At 40.0% G+C, this 15893-nt stretch overlaps 2 protein-coding genes across 2 annotated transcripts in view; one reads left to right on the forward strand and one right to left on the reverse strand.

The window, feature by feature from the left end:
• The window catches only part of PWP1 (PWP1 homolog, endonuclein), an 18498-nt gene continuing 2605 nt past the window's right edge, over positions 1-15893 (forward strand). Inside the window, exons 1-14 of the mRNA XM_005491168.4 lie at positions 1-162; positions 243-301; positions 2461-2618; positions 3049-3134; positions 4667-4763; positions 6240-6350; positions 7113-7243; positions 7810-7880; positions 9982-10078; positions 10868-10929; positions 12634-12745; positions 14063-14153; positions 14521-14642; positions 15091-15196. Of these exons, the coding sequence (XP_005491225.1) occupies positions 97-162; positions 243-301; positions 2461-2618; positions 3049-3134; positions 4667-4763; positions 6240-6350; positions 7113-7243; positions 7810-7880; positions 9982-10078; positions 10868-10929; positions 12634-12745; positions 14063-14153; positions 14521-14642; positions 15091-15196 (1369 nt within the window). The 5' untranslated portion in view covers positions 1-96. The remainder of the gene's footprint in view (positions 163-242; positions 302-2460; positions 2619-3048; positions 3135-4666; positions 4764-6239; positions 6351-7112; positions 7244-7809; positions 7881-9981; positions 10079-10867; positions 10930-12633; positions 12746-14062; positions 14154-14520; positions 14643-15090; positions 15197-15893) is intronic.
• PRDM4 (PR/SET domain 4) overlaps positions 11059-15893 on the reverse strand; it is a 23235-nt gene continuing 18400 nt past the window's right edge. The window contains exon 12 of the transcript XR_012579993.1: positions 11059-13094. The gene's annotated coding sequence lies outside the window, so the exon portion shown is untranslated. The remainder of the gene's footprint in view (positions 13095-15893) is intronic.

Raw genomic sequence — 15893 nt, forward strand, 5'->3', positions numbered from 1 at the left:
CCCTCCCCGGTCGTCGCCGTTGCGGGCGGCCGCTGCGCTGGTGACGTCACTGCGGCGCGCCGGGCCACTCGCACGTGTGGCGGTGGCGGTACCGCCATGAGCGGCCCCGTGCCTTGCGCCGCCTGGGTGCGGCGCGGCGTGGCCAAGGAGACGCCCGACAAGGTGGGGCCGGGGCTGGGGTCGCGCTGAGGGAGCGCCCGCGCCCCCGCCGCCGCCCTCACCCTTCTGTGTCCGCCCCGCAGGTGCAGCTGAGCGAGGAGGAACTGAAGGGTCTCATCGAGGAGGCGCAGGACAGGCTGGGGTGAGCCGGGGCAGCGGGAGGGACTCGCCGCCACTCTCGGGCTCTGCTCGGCCGCTCAGACAGCCGGCGAGGGGAGGGCACGGGGGAAGCGCAGCCCGGGGGCTGCAGCTCGGAGCGGGGACCGGCAGCAGGCAGCGCGGATTCCTCCTGCGGACACCGTGCCAGGTCAGGCTGGCGGCCGGCAGGGCCAGCGGGGCAGCGTCGGGCGCGGTAGATCGGGAGCAACATCGGGTGCTACCGTCGGAGACGTGCGGTTCCTCAGCTGTCAGCGGCAGCGATGGGCACTGCGGGGCCTGGCGCTCGCTGGAGCTCCGCTTCCCGCCTGCAGGGAGAATTAAAGCGCTGGGTTTGTATCCGTGGCTGCTTTGGACGTGTGGCAAACGGAGATGGGAGTCCCGAACTGACCGGGAAAAAGGGTGCTGAGGGTGGGACAGGGCACTGTAGGTAGGGAGGAGCGGAGATCAGAGTGACGGGGTATTCGTGCTTTGGCAGAAAAGGCAGAACGTCACTCAGGGGTGTGTTTGTGTTGCACAGTGAAACCGGGGGCATCGCAGCTCTCCCCTCAGCACTGAGAGCCCTTAGTTATGTAGTTGTGTTAAGTCTTGTCACTCTGCTTTTAAGAAAAATGTATTTACAAAATTAATACAACAAGTGACGTATTTAGGAGACACAGTAGAAGACAAGAAAGAAATGTCTCTCTTTTGTCTGGGAAGAATGGGGGATTGAGGTCTTATTCCATTTTCTGGCCATTTTCTGTTAGATCTGTTCATAGATTTAGGCTTCTGAGTGTTTCAGCTGTGTAGGGTGTGTGTTGTGCCGCAGTGTGTGTGGTTAAACAGATGCAACAGGTAGCAGAAAAAGTTTTTATAGTTTGGTGAATATTGTTCACCCTGTTTCTGTTGGATGTATCAGTTACACTACTGATACACTACAGAGTGTACTGTCCCAGGATGTATTTTATTCTGGTTTTTCTGGTTTTGATTATTTAAAGGTTCCAAAATAATCTTAAACATTTGGAAGGTTCTCACATCGTGTTAATTTCTTAGCTGATTAATGTTTCTGGTTTGTGTGGAGTTATTTGTTTCCCCTTTGTGTGTGTGAGCTTTTGGTTTTCTGAGTGATTTCCTTTCTCTTGCAATTTCAAAAGCATGGAAAGATTTGAGATGCATACTATAAAACTTCAGGATGGAAGTATGAAGACCATCTGAAACAGCTGATCTATTTATAATTTGTTGTACTTTGCAGAATTTGCAACACCTCACATTTTTCCCTGTCCAAAGATCACCAATCAAACTTGGATTTAATTATTTAATTGCCTCGATATTCATCTCTAGTTATGTTGCTAATGTGAAGTGTTTATTTTACTGAACAAATTAGGAAAATTAAGTTTCTGATATTTAATTTAGAACCTGTATCTGAGAACTGCCTTGGCTCATTGTTGCTTGGGAATTTTGTGTGCAGCACAAATATGCAGTGTGTTGAGCAGGGGTGAGTTTCTTTGGAACATGCTCCATTGGGACATCTTGGGTGTTTGTTATCTTCTCCATCAGTCTTTAATGTGCATTTTCTTCTCCTGACTTCTTGCATGCAGAATTGATGCCACAGAGTTCTGATTTTTCTAGGTGTTGCTTGTGGTTTACCCCATAAGAAGAATCCACAGTGTGATCTTACCTAATGAATGTTAATCTATGTGATTTTTACTTTGCTTAAGTGTGGGAAGTATGAGGAAATTAGGTCTTAAAAAGCTTGAAGAAATGTGGGAATTCTCACACATGACCATGCCTCTGAGTGGGGAAAAGAAAGGAAGGAATGACATGGACACTTGTGAATGCACAGAAGTGAGGCTGAGAGCACTGTATCCACAAAAAACATGTAAGAGAAAGGGAATTGCATACACAGTTTACCTTGTTGAGGAAAATATATGCCATGTTTTGTCATGAAAACTTTCAAGGAAAACCTTCCTCTGAAAGCCTGAGAGTTAGAGATGCCTTGTACTTTAGAAAAGGCTACAGAAGGAGTGGATTGATTTCGAAATTATTGGCATAAAGACTTGAAAGCCATGTGAGCAACTGAGACTGTGTGCTAAAATCTCACCAGCAGCCCCCTGGAAGTGTTCTGTGTGTCTGCCACAATTTCTCAGGGCTGTGATCTTTCCACAGGGACGGTGCTGGTGGCAGTGATGAGGGCCAGACTGCAGGTGACACGAATGCACCCGTGCCTGGCAGCAGCACTAAGTCTTCCCAAAACAATGAAGAGCTGTCTGATCATGAACTGGATGAATATGATTTGGACAATTATGATGCTGAGGAATACACAGGTAAGAAAAATTTGTGTGTCAGATGTGCAGTGTAAGTGAAGAACCTTTCCACTTCTTGTTGTACTGAAGGCTTTAATATCCTAAGGCTACACTGTGTTAAGTTTCAGAAATTCACAGTTTTAATGATTTGCTTGTCTCATCTTGGGAAGTCATTTATTGAGGGAAACAGTTCAGCATTCCCCTTGATGACATAAGACCAAGTGCATGTTGGAAAGGTCACTCTGGCTGCTGTAGTGCTGGAGCAGAGCAGCAGAAGTCCCTGAAAGCACTAAGCAGTTTATCTTACCAAGATACTTATGTTTGGAAGTTGAAAGTTCATGTAGCCCACTCCTGATATTTTGCTGTTTAGGTAATACTGGTATTGGTGCAGGAGTTTCTAACTTTGCCTGTTACAGACATGTATAAAATGTGTTCTAAAATTCCCATCTAGGTGATTTAAAACTTGGAGACTCTTTGGCTACTCTGACAGTATATGGGAGCAATGAAAATGATCCTTACATCACTCTAAAAACCACTGTGAGTACTTTAAAAATGTTAATTATCTTAAATTGCATAAACTTTAAAATCACTTAAGTTTTCCACTCTGCCTTGGGGTGTTTCAGTGCTTGCAGTCCTTTTTCAAAGGTGTGCCAGAGTTTTGGTTGGATGGTGCTCTTTTATTTTAAGGTTGCTTTTGCAGTCCCTTCTTTCTGTGCCTTTTGCATTTAAGTAGGAGGTTAAGGTGAGCTGGCTCCTTACTTAAACCATGCACTTCTGTACATGGAGTGGTTTTTCACCTTCCTAGTAGGTCACAGAAAATACTTGAAGAAATAACAAGTCTCAGGCAGCTAGTGGCCAAAATTAGAAAATTTCGCAGATTACAAGACTCTTGCACCTTCCACCAGTTTGTGTAAGAAATCAGGCTGATGTGGACTCTGCTCTCAGGCAAGGTGTCTAATATATCAGTGTTCTGTGTATAAATATGTGTGTGTGTATAAATATGTGTGTGTGTATATATATATGTCTCTAAATAGTACCGTGTCATTGGCTGCTTCTGCCTGTATTAGTTTCCACTGTCAGATGGGGAACATCTTTGCAGAAACTGGGTTTGTAGACATACAGGAAATGAACACCTTTTTTCTCAAAAGAAAAACAAGCTCTTCTTCCTATGCTCAAGTTCTTTGCCCAAATTATGAAAGTTCTTCAGTATGCATTTTCTGTTGTCATTTGATATTTGCTACTGGAACGGTTGAAGACTATGTATTGTGTAACCTTAAGTGAATTCAAAGAATTGCAGGACTTGATAGAATTCAAATATTGAAGTATGCTTGAAGTGAATTAAAAAGAAAAAAGCTTGCAATGAGATAAGTCCACAAAGTCTTGTATATGTTGCAGATGGGAAGGATGGTACTCTGGGTAAGATTATTGACTTCTGTACAGTTCTTAATTTTTCACTACAAAAATTCCCAAGTTCCTTCCAATCTTCAGTAACAGTGAAACTCTGATGAGAGGTTGCATCTGTTCTGGTACAGCTGAATGCCTGGTAGTGCTGTTGGCAGTACTTCTTGGGAAATATTTTCCAGGAAGTAGACAGTGGAAGTATTTCCTGGATGCGAGGAGCAGCTGCAGCATTGTTATTGGGTAAAATGCTGTTATATAAGTGGTCAAGGCACAGGAGCACAAGGGAAATCACCTTTGTTTGTGGACTCCTGGTGATGATTTTCTTTTCAGGAATCAGCTTCATCAGGATAGCCTTGAAAAGTATGTATATTGATAATATATATTGTTTAATTATATTTGATAATTAAACACCTCTGCAAACCCACCTATGTTCACATAAAAGTCCTTCAGTCTAATTTAATGACTATTCACTCTCCCAAGAATTGGGTCTGGTTCTTGCTTTTCTCTGTTCAGCACCATAACATGGTTTTAGGTGGGTGGGCATTGGAGTGATTTTGAGTGTTTTCAGCTGGGGTTCAGAATTGCTGATTCCAGCTTTTGAACATGTGTAGTTTCATGCTTCTGTGTGCTCTGCTCAACACCCCTCGTCTTCTCTTTTTGCTGTTTAGGAGCAATATGAACAGGAGGACTTTTTGATTAAACCCAGTGACAATCTGGTCCTTTGTGGCAGAGTTGATAAAGACTGCTGTAGTTTGGAGGTCCATGGTGAGTAAAATAGGGTTTGTTTTTTACAGTGAACATAGGAAATGTCTTGCCTAGCATGTGCCATGTGGCTGTGTTGAAAAGGGAGTGGGTTGGTTTTGAGAAGGATTTTTCTCCGCTTCTGCCTTGTGTTTTGTCCTTTTCCATGTCATGGTGCTTTAGCTACTTTTCAGGACTAGAGTATTTCCTGTGTAGTTATTGTTATTTATTTCAGGCTGTATAGCAATTCCTTTCCTTATTTCATTTCTTAAAACTTTTAGGAAATACTACAGCATTTTTATTCTCTGAACATATACTCTTCATTTCAGTCTTACTTTCCATATCCTGCAAACATCCTCTAGTGTTTGTTTTGTTGTTTTTTTCTTTACCTTTCTCCTTGCTTCTTTGAGTGGGCTTTCCACTGCTGGGATTAGAAGAACCAGCACCTTTATCATCATGGTGAGATGATAAAGGAGAGATAACCCCTAATAGGGCCTGAATACTGCTTATTCTAGAAATAGGTTGACTTTTGCTGTGTAAAAATTTTTCTGTTGCAGCCAATAAATACTACTGAACGTGCTGACATTATCATCTTTGCTTACTGTGGTTCTTTTTGGGAATGTTTCTGGCCGCTTGTGCTGTGGTCTGTGTTTCTGTAGGAAAAGTATTTCATGTTAAGCAACCAACAACACCAAAATGTGTGAAAGCAGCTTGTCAGATACCAGCATGTGGCATTTTCCATGTCTGGAGGTGTTTACAAATTTTGTTAACTGTAAGTTTATACCCAATATAAACTTATGGAACAATAGCAAAGGCTTCTGCAGTTTCTAAAATTGGGTAACCTTGTCTTAGTTGACTCAGTAGTCAACTTAGTTAACTGGAGACTTCAGTTAGTATCTGAACATCTGTCACATGCACTGTGATTTATTAAAATAATTAATGGGTTTTCTCTGTCCAATTGGTAAGTTATTTTATTATATGGAGAAAAACAGCTGGCTACAGTGAATTTGTATTTAGTAAATGGCTGCTTTGCCAAAACTTTTCCTGTATCTCAGTACCATCTGCTAAAGGTAACTTCTGACTTCTTCACCTTCCTCTGGTTTGTCTTTTTACCTTAATTTCCCTTTCAACTTCATCTGGAATAATTTTTTTGATTGCTAATCCTGTAAAATGAATGTATCCTGATGCAGAAAGTGCTGGATATGGAGCACATATTATGAAGAGATCTTATAAACAAAGTAAAAGTATTGAACCTTAACTGAACTTGTCACACCTTTATCTAAAGTACACAGAAGAATGTTTAATTTGTGTAATTCTGTGAGGTATAACATTTGTAGAGGGTCTGGCCTCTACAGTAAAACTCTGAAGACTCTGAATTTTCCTTCTAAATCTCCTTGAGAATTTTGTTTTTTCCACAACTGCCTTTGTAGAAGTAACCTGCTCACAGTTGGTTGCTTTCCCTCTTCACTGATATCTTGCATAACTTTAATTATTTTTCAGTTTATAATCATGAAGAGGACTCATTTTATGTCCATCATGACATTATCTTGCCTGCTTACCCTCTGAGTCTGGAGTGGTTGAATTTTGATCCTAGTCCAGATGAATCAACAGGTAAATTACAAAGGATACTGTCAGTGTCTAGTTAAAGAATTTTTGCTTGAAAAGTGTGTAAGTGTAATGTTGTCACTAAATAAATTCTTCCTGCAGTACAAAGAAATAAAATCAATGTTAATGTCAAGGTAATATTGACTTGAGATAACCAAGATGTGAATATCAGGTATTTTTGCTTGGTGATACAGTTATCTCAGTAATGCTGCTGTAACAAATGCTTTTACTAAAATACTGATTTTATTGCAAACAATTAAGTTGTTGTCAGCAGACCAGAGCAATCTCTAAAATCTGCTTTATTTTCTGTTTGCAAATGGAAGGTTGCTTATGTTAAATTTCTTTATGTCCAGTGAAGTTAACTAAATGCAAACCACGGCAAAATTTACATATATTTTATATATTTATGTATTTAGTAACATTTTTCCTGTGTTTCTCAGATTTTTTCCTTCCATAGCACAAGGGATGTGGTTTAGTTTTGTTTGTTTTTTCCTTTCAAAAACAAACAAAACATGCAACTTTATACAGGTTGTTTGAACAGTTACTTGTACTGAAGGGGAAGGAGAGGAAGTAAATTTTTTCTGGCAACATCTGCTGTCAGCTGATATTTTTAAATAGCTCCTTGCCAGTTTTAAACATAAATACATTCAAGTAGAAGATTGTGGCATATAAGTTTTACTTAACCAAAGAAATAAGGGACAGCTGGATTGCCAAATAGACTGTTTCATAACTAAATAAATGTGGTTGCATTTCATCTTTTGTTTGTAGGAAATTATGTTGCAGTGGGTAACATGACCCCAGTCATTAACATTTGGGATCTTGATGTAGTAGAATCCTTGGAACCAGTCTTTTCTCTTGGAGGCAAGAAAGAGAAAAAGAAGAAAAAGAAAGGAAAGAAAGTAAGTGTTGCAAAAAGGTTTACGTGGTTGGATGGAGGAAATTTATTGCAGGGATAATGCCTTCTTTTTTCCTCCCTACAATATTTAAAATGCGAATTGTTGTCTATAAAACTAAAGCCTGGAATTAAGAGCGGAACAGGAGTGGGGTGGTGTCCCAGTAAACTTTGAATCTTAACTATTTAAAATTGGACGTTACAGGAACTGGCAGTTGCAAGGACCCAAGCTCAGTTAATTGGGAGGAGAGAGAGGGAACTGCCAGGAGAGTTTAGAAGGAAGCTGAAGAAGTTGCACATTAGCTGGAAATAATGAGATTTCTTTGACTAGCCTGGAGGGAATAACCAGTTCTGTAAACCCAGCAGCTGGAGCAATCTGCGCTGTGGGGTAGGAGGCAGGGTGCAGGTGGTGCAGAGATGGCTCTCTCAAAGGCTGTGTTGCAGCAAGTGAGAGTAATTTCATATGAAGCTGTTTGTGAAGGCTTTAGGGAATTCATACTAATGTGCAGTAATGCCTGATTTGCACTGAAGCTGTAATTTTCAAAAGTCTGTTTATGTTGTGTGTGTACACAGAGTTTATCTTCAGAAGGGACTGAAGGACATACTGATGCTGTGCTTGATCTTTCATGGAATAAACAAAGCAGGTAAAAGAATACTTGAATAACAATGGGTGTTAGAAAATTGCAGTCTCAATTAGGCATACAGTTTTCACACAAAATCCAAAAACTTGAAAGCACTTCTGAAATTAATGCATTCTTAAAAATACACTCCTTTTTTAATTTATTTTTTTAATTAGAGTTCTTGATTTTTAATTTTTTTTTTATACTTGTATATTGCTGCAGGTCATTTTTGATTTGCAGGTTGTCCAAATGAGGGCAGGGCAAAGGTGGGTGTGAGCCATTTGATAAATTGTCTACATTTCACTTGTTCAAACTGGAGAAGCAAAAGGGCTGCCCTGAGCGATGCTGTTCTGCCAGTGGCCTAAACCACCATTTCAACAGAGACGGGCAAATTTATAGAAGAAAGTCCTTGCTATTCTGTTTTGGTTTTTTTTTTTCCTTCTGCTTTTGCCCCAGAACTGTGAACAGGAGAGTGTAAAAGCCCTAATAGCTCAGTTACAGAAATGCCTCTGGCCTCTAGGCAGAGAAAATTCCTTGTTCCCTGAATTAACTAGAAATGAAGTGCTGCTATAGAAGCAACACGAAGCTGGCCCATCTGGGGCAGAGGTCAAGGACAATGTGCTGACTGAAGTAAAGATGCTGTTGGTTTTTGTTACTTAGGTTGTTGTTAACAGCTCATCTGTCAGAGGATCCTCAGCAGGGGCCTTGAAACTGCTTCAGTTAGACACAGGCTGATTTATTTTTTTCTTCTGTCATAAATGCCTCTGCCTTTGAACATGTTCACAGACAGCTCTGAATATTGTGATGAGCAGGTGTGAACCTTCCCTTGTACTGCGTTCTTATCTAGATACTGATGAAGGAAACACCCACACAGACCTCAGTAAATGTATATAAATTGCACTCTTAATGTACAGTGTTCTTAAATCAGACACATATGCACAATGTGACAGTGATCAGTCCATCACTCTTACAAAAGAGGAGTTTTTGTGTACCTAGGAATAGTCTGGTGATAATACAGACAAGGATGAAAAAAATTACGGCCTCAGTAGTTAAGTTTGAAATGCATAATTCTGTGATGTGCTGACTTACAAACTCATTGATTCTGGTAGGTCTTTCAGGAAATAAAACCAGCCCTGAAGTGGGCAGCTTATGGAGAAAACAAGGAACTCCTTGGAGCAGCTTGTATATAAAATGTTTTATTGTCATTTCTTTGTTTTAAGCAAGGCATGTTGTGACAACTCTCTACAAATAACTTTCTGCCTGTAGGTCATAGTGGTGTTACTGTAAAATGTTCTTACAGCCTTCACTATGCATTTTCTTAACTTTCCTTTGTAACATTGCTTGGGAAAACAGCATTTCCAGGAGAATGTTAACTCTTTCAGTCAGACACACTTGGTTAATATAAAAAGGGGAGGGGGAACAATTTCAATCAGAAACAACATATTGAGGTAATAAATCTGATTTTAAAAGCAATGAAGCAGTTATAGGAAATATAGTGTGTGCTTGACAGGCATTTAGGGATGTTTTGATTTGTTTTTTCTGATAAAACTTTTAAGCTGTTTTTATTGCTGTTAACACAGTGGTTCAAATTCAAGTTGAAGTATGGGGTCTGTAAATTAACTGAAATTTTTGTGGTTCTATTCAGCAGTCTACAAAGGATATAGTGTTGTGTCTTCAGTAGGAATATAAACAGATATTGAAGGGCAAAATATTTCACAAACAGGTTTGTCAGGTTCCTGGCTGCATGAATATGCAAACAGAACAAAGTAGCATAGGTAGTGTTTAAAAGTACTATTCAATGTCAAAGGAAATAATGTGCTTCAAAGACTTTGTTTTGTTTGAGAAATCTTTGAGCAAATGGTATTGTAAGTAATGTCAATGGAAATAGGAGCAGAGCTGTCATAATAAGTGTTCTATAATGTAATGTAATATATCCTATTTATAATCTTTACTTAAAACTTAGAATTGCCTTTAGGGAGTTATCCTTCAGGCTTGAGAGGAATCATCTATAGACCACAGTGTACTTGTTCTCAGAATTGGGCACTGTGTGTATTTTGGATTTTTGACCATTGTTTCTTTGTACCTGTAGAAAGAATTTTAAAACTAATTTTTGATCTGTTATCAGGAATGTTTTAGCAAGTGCCTCTGCTGACAACACAGTGATTTTGTGGGACATGGCTGTGGGTAAGCCAGCAGCCAGCCTGACACTGCACACAGACAAGGTATGGAATAATTGTTGTTTCTTCCACTGTAGAATACAGAGAAAATTTAACTGCAGTTTTTCATTTGCTGCTTGGTAAGAACCCTTAGAACAACACTCCTCTAATTTTCTGACATCTGTGCAGAATTGTTTTAATTTATTAATTAGTTGCTTTTTCAAACAGCACTGTATTTGCTTTTTAAAAGGTTATTTAACTTTTCTTTAAACAAGTTAAAAAAGCTTTGTAACAGTTTCTAAAATACCTTTTGTGTGTTGGCCCTAATGGTGGGGAATATAATAATGCTGGTATAAGCTACAAAAATAGATCTCTGAACATAGGTCAAACTATAACTCTCTTAAGGGAACAATGAGTGTCAGTTACAGTTTGTTCTAGGTGAAAAGGTTTAAAATAAATGATACTAAAATACCATAGTGATGGGTACTTCAGAAATGAATTAATCTCATAATAATTAAAATGTAAAACCTAGTTATTAATAGCTGTAACCTTATTTTGCTGCTAACAAAGTCACTGCCCTTGAAAAACTCCTAATTTTCATTTTTTGTGAATATCTGCATTTTTTCCCCAAACTGGAAGCAGATATTCTTTTACCTCCAGCTTTTTTTTTTATTTTTTTTTTTAATTAATATCTAGGGCAGAAAGGAGGCATGGAGTTCTGTTTGGTCAGATTATATTGGACAATATCTTGTTTTCACCAGGTGGGGCTGTTTGAGCAATCTGAGTGGGATGGTTGTGCTTTGTTCCAAGAAAGTTCCTGTATATGTGTGTTACATAAAATCTTCCATTATCTAGGTCCAGACATTGCAGTTTCATCCCTTTGAAACTCAGACCCTCGTTTCTGGATCATTTGATAAGTATGTCAGGGTCATGTTTTCACATGTTGCACCTGGGGAGGGTATTCATATTCATTTAAGCCTTGTATTTTCTTTCATTTTTTTTTATAACTCTGCCAATTTGAGTAATGTTATTTTTTCCAGCAAGGAAGCCAGGTTTGCATATGGCCAGGATGTACTTTTCCTTACCTCTTTTTCAGGGGTAGCAAATGCTTTAACCATCTGGACTGACATTTTCTGTGCCAGGTGTCTGCCTGCTCCAAACCAAATTTATTTCTTAATTTGGCCTTATGGCATTTTCTTCATTGGGAACGTGTCGCTGTTTATTCCTGTGAAAATTTGCCCAAGTTTTGCCAGCCAGCAAGGCCAGGGTGGAGGCACGAGGGACTTTAAAATCCCAGTTCTCCCCTTCCAGCCTCTATAGGCACAGCCAAAGAGTAATGGGCTGTCTCCTGTGATTGCAGCCTGGAGATGCTGGGAAATGGTTTGTGTCTGCACACTTGGTCTGCTCTGTGGCTGCCAGTACTTGTAAGTTCTGCCAGCCAAAAATATCTCTCTCTGTTCTCCCATCTCAATGGAGTAACTTTCAAATTTTAGTCTATCACCATGATTTTCTTACATTGATTTTTTTTATTCTGCTTTTAGAACTTTGTCCTTATGTTAAAATAATTTATAGACTTGCCAATCTTTAGCCAAGCCTATAAGTTCTCTGGCTTCTGTTTGTTCTTGCTGCATCTGCTGAAGTATTGGAGGAGGACCTTTTGCTGTTAGAAAGCTGCTTCTGTCTTTTCCCTCTCAACTTCCTTTGATAAAAGGAAGCATCAAGTCCAAGCAGTGACCAGTTGCTGATCCCTTTTTAGCTGCCCCTTTGATACCATGGACACCTCTCAACCACTGTGTTATCCATAAACTAAGTGTGCCCCTTGTGGATTTTTCCTGCAAAGCCTTGCACAGGACCACAGGCAATACAGTGAGCTTTGGGCAATGCCTTCAGAACCTGTGTCAAATGCCTTTAAAAGACCTGGGAAACCTACATCACACTTCTTTAATTACATGATGGAGTGGGAGTGAGTTACACTGAGGATGTTGATGGTGGTGAGATGATGCTGGACTGATATGATCACTCCTCCCTTGCATTTGCACCCAGGAGCTTTTTGAGTTGGGACAGATTCTGCAGCCACTCAGCTGAGCACGTGCCTGTGAAGAATCCCAGAGGACCCACTGACTGCCATCCACTCTTTCTCCTTTGTGGAGTACTGTTTCTCCAACTATTTAAGATTGTTGGATTTTTAGAAATTACTTTTGTATTAAGCACATTTGAAAATGTATGCATATGTATGACAAAATGATTTCCTAATTAATGCATCATTACTTGAGTTTACTGAAGTCTGTTCATAATTAAGTGATATATTTGCATAATTATGGTCTGCTATGTGATAAGTATCTTATGTATTGAGTAAACTCAAGCTCTGCTTAGTTTCTATAGATAGGCTTTTGGGGTAACCAGAATGAAACTTTGAAGCACATGGAAAAATCTTATGCTTATCTGCAAGAGTTTAATCTGTTACTGAATTAGAAGACTAAGTAGTGAAGTTGTTTCCATTTAATTTTTTAATTATAGTTTACATGGAGCTTCTGTAGATGTCAGTGAGAAAGCAAACCATGTAATGAAGCGTTCTGCCCTGATTTTTTTTAAATTTTATTTCCTGTCCTTTTATCTCCTAGATCAGCAGTGCTGTACGACTGCAGAAACCCCCAGGACAGCAATCGAGTGTGGCGGTTTAGTGGTCAGGTTGAGAGAGTAATTTGGAATCATTTCTCACCTTGCCATTTCTTGGTGAGTACTGCTTTTCTGTTCTGGTTGGTTGTTGCCATGTCATTTAACCTGTGTTAAGCTATTTAGTGTTCATAATGTTTCTGAATCAGAATGGAGCTGATGGACAAATATTTGGATAGTTTGTGCTGCTTATTATAATAATGCAGTCTGGGGGAGGATGTTTTTAGGTAGTTTTTTCAGTAAGTATCTCTAGACCAGCTACTTACTTGGTATCTTCACTGTGACAGTAGAAATTCCGGAGGTGACAACCTTGGTCACGTCGTTGCAGTGTTCAGTGGCTGGGATACATTTTCCTTTGCAGAGTTCCTGTTGTGTTTCATGCAATGAAGGAACTGCAGCTGAGAAATACCTAATTAGAACGAAGATCTTTAATATTAATTCAGTGTTTCAAGTCAGCGCTAGAGGGCACTGTCCTCCTGGCTGGTATGGAGTGATCTACTCCTTTAGGTTGGAAAAGTCCTGTGAGATGGAGTTTAAATGTTAACCCAGCACTGCCAATCCACCACTAAACCATGTCCATAAGTGCCTCATCGACATGGCTTTAAATACCTCCGGGGGTGGGGATTCCACCACTTCCCTGCCCAGCCTGTGCCAGTGCTTGACAACCTTTTCAGTAAAGACATTTTTGCTAATGTCCAATCTAAACTACCCCTGGTGCAACTTTTCTGTTGTTCTATTGCTTATTACCTGGGAGAAGAGAGCTACAGCCACCTAGAGTATAAAGGAAAACTATCTTGGTGTTGTTGAGTCTTTTGTAATAAAACTTTGCAACAGAATTTAAAACCAAATCTTCCCTGTTATCTCAATGGCTGTCTAGTTCTCTGTTGCTTTGCCAAGAGAAGTGGCTGCTCAGCTCTGTTGTTTTTATGATGTGGCTCTCTCCTGGTGTAATCACACTTGGTTTTGCACAGAACTTCTGTCAGTAGTCCTGTGCAAAAACTGATGGCTCCAAAAGCCACTAATGGCTCCAAAACTAAACTGACAGTAAAGAGACTGAAGGCTCTGTATTTAATGCCCTGAAGACCAAACTTAGTGGGGCAACTCTGTTTAAAATACATTTTAAGAAGTTGGCATGGGATTAAAACTTTCATGTCATTGGTGCAGCATAATTGAGGTTCATAAAATAGCTGGGGTACCGGCTGGGTGGAGCCTGACTTTGGGGGTGCAGGCCTGGGAACAGTGTGACATGTCCTAGGGAGAAGCAGTGTCTGCCTCAGATCAGAGGGGTTTACCAGAGGGTGGGTGTTACTTCACCGGCAGTGTTTTCCCAGATGAGTGATGGTGGCTGCTTGTTGTTTAAATGCTGTGGTTTCCTAGGCAAGCACAGACGATGGCTTTGTGTACTGTCTGGATGCTCGTGCTGATAAGCCCCTGTTTACTCTGAAAGCTCACGATGAAGAGGTGTCAGGTAAATTGCCTTTGTGTCCTCTTTGTTCCAAGTGGGCAAGGCACATCTGAAAGATGCCTTTAATCCATAGCACTGAGGTGTAGTTATTCTTTGTTAAACAAGTAAATTGTGCATGCTGATCATGGTAGCTGGCATGTGAAACAAATCTCTGCTGAGGGGATTGGGAGGCAAAATAGGCCTGCATGGTTCCCTTGGCTCACTAAAGTGGCAGCATGGAACTTTCATTAATGTTCTGCTCCTTTGTTCTGGAGTTAGTGTGAGGAGTATATTGGGGTTGTTCTCGTATCTTCACTTCAAAATGTCTCCTAATCTCTGTGAAATGGGGATTGCCTGTTGGTCTCACACTGCTGCACTCTTCATCTTCCAGGGCTACAACTAAGCAGTCAGATCAAAGGGTGCCTTGTGACATCATCTGCTGACAAATATGTGAAAATTTGGGATATCCTGGGAGACAGACCAAGTTTAGTCCATTCCAGGGATATGAAAATGGTATAGTAATATTTATGTATTGATTCTACTAAGTTTTATATATTAAGTGTCTGCTTTTTCTTTTTCTGTCTAGTTTAAATCTTGTTCTACCTAAGGTCTCATAGAGAAAAAATTAGTAACATATTCTGGGTAAATCATTTTCATCACAGTGCAGTATTCCATATGGAACTGGCAGAGTGCTTTAAAGCCTTAGAGTCCCAAATTCCAGGTACAATGTTCTGAGTAGAACTATGGGTGCTCCAGCTTGCATCTGCTACATTCAAGAAAAAGATGTGAACAACTGTTTATAATTAGCAGCTCTTGACTTTCATTTTATATCTTTATGAAAGAAGTTTCAGAAACTTAATTAAATTAGTTTAAACTTGCTTGGTGAAAGTATTTTCAGATGACAAATTCATTTTAAGATTTAAAAAAAAAATTCTCTTTTTTTTTTCTCCCACCCTGCCAGGGAGTTCTGTTCTGTGCAGCTTGCTGCCCTGACTTCCCCTTTGTCTTTGCCTTTGGAGGAGAGCGGGAAGGGCTGCGTGTTTGGGATATAAGCAAGATCTCTGCAGGTAATGTTCCAATTTCTTTGAATGTTGTGGTTCTTCCCTTGCTTGCAGGGTGTATTTGTATTCAGTAATGCATTGCGACTCTGACAGAAAACCACAGATTACTATTTTTAAATACTCTAAGACAGTATGTGTGGTCACACTTTCAGCTTCAAAAAACCTGAGTTTTTTTCTAAATTGGAAAACTGCTTGACACAATTTATGTTCTTGCAACTGATGTGCAATACCTTATTCCTTATAATACCTCTGTTTTGTTTTTTTCTTGATAGTCTTGATGTGATTTGGTATCATATTTTTTGAGTACTTATGGGAAGAAAAGTGAGGACTGGTTTTGATCACTTGTAGCTACCTGTAATTAAACAGCATTATTTTTTTGGAGAAGGCTTTTAAGAGCCTATTGGGAACCACAGACTAAAACCAGAAATAAATTATTTAAACTTAATGATGTGGTCTTCAAACCTCATCAGTTTTACAGTACTTAGGTACAGAATTATGTAGAGGAAACCCCTAGATGCTCTGGAGGAAAAAGAACTTGTTAATTGAAGTATCATAGGCAGGCAATTTTCTGACCTTTAGGTTCAACTGTGTACTTGGGCTGAGGGGAAGAGCTTTGAAAGCCCAGTACATGGGGATTTCCATTCCATGGTGCTCACCAGGCTGTCCCTGCTCTACTCCTCTTCCCTCTGGGAGAGCAACATGT

This window comes from Zonotrichia albicollis, chromosome 4 (assembly GCF_047830755.1).
Source record: "Zonotrichia albicollis isolate bZonAlb1 chromosome 4, bZonAlb1.hap1, whole genome shotgun sequence".
NCBI classification, from domain to species: domain Eukaryota; kingdom Metazoa; phylum Chordata; class Aves; order Passeriformes; family Passerellidae; genus Zonotrichia; species Zonotrichia albicollis.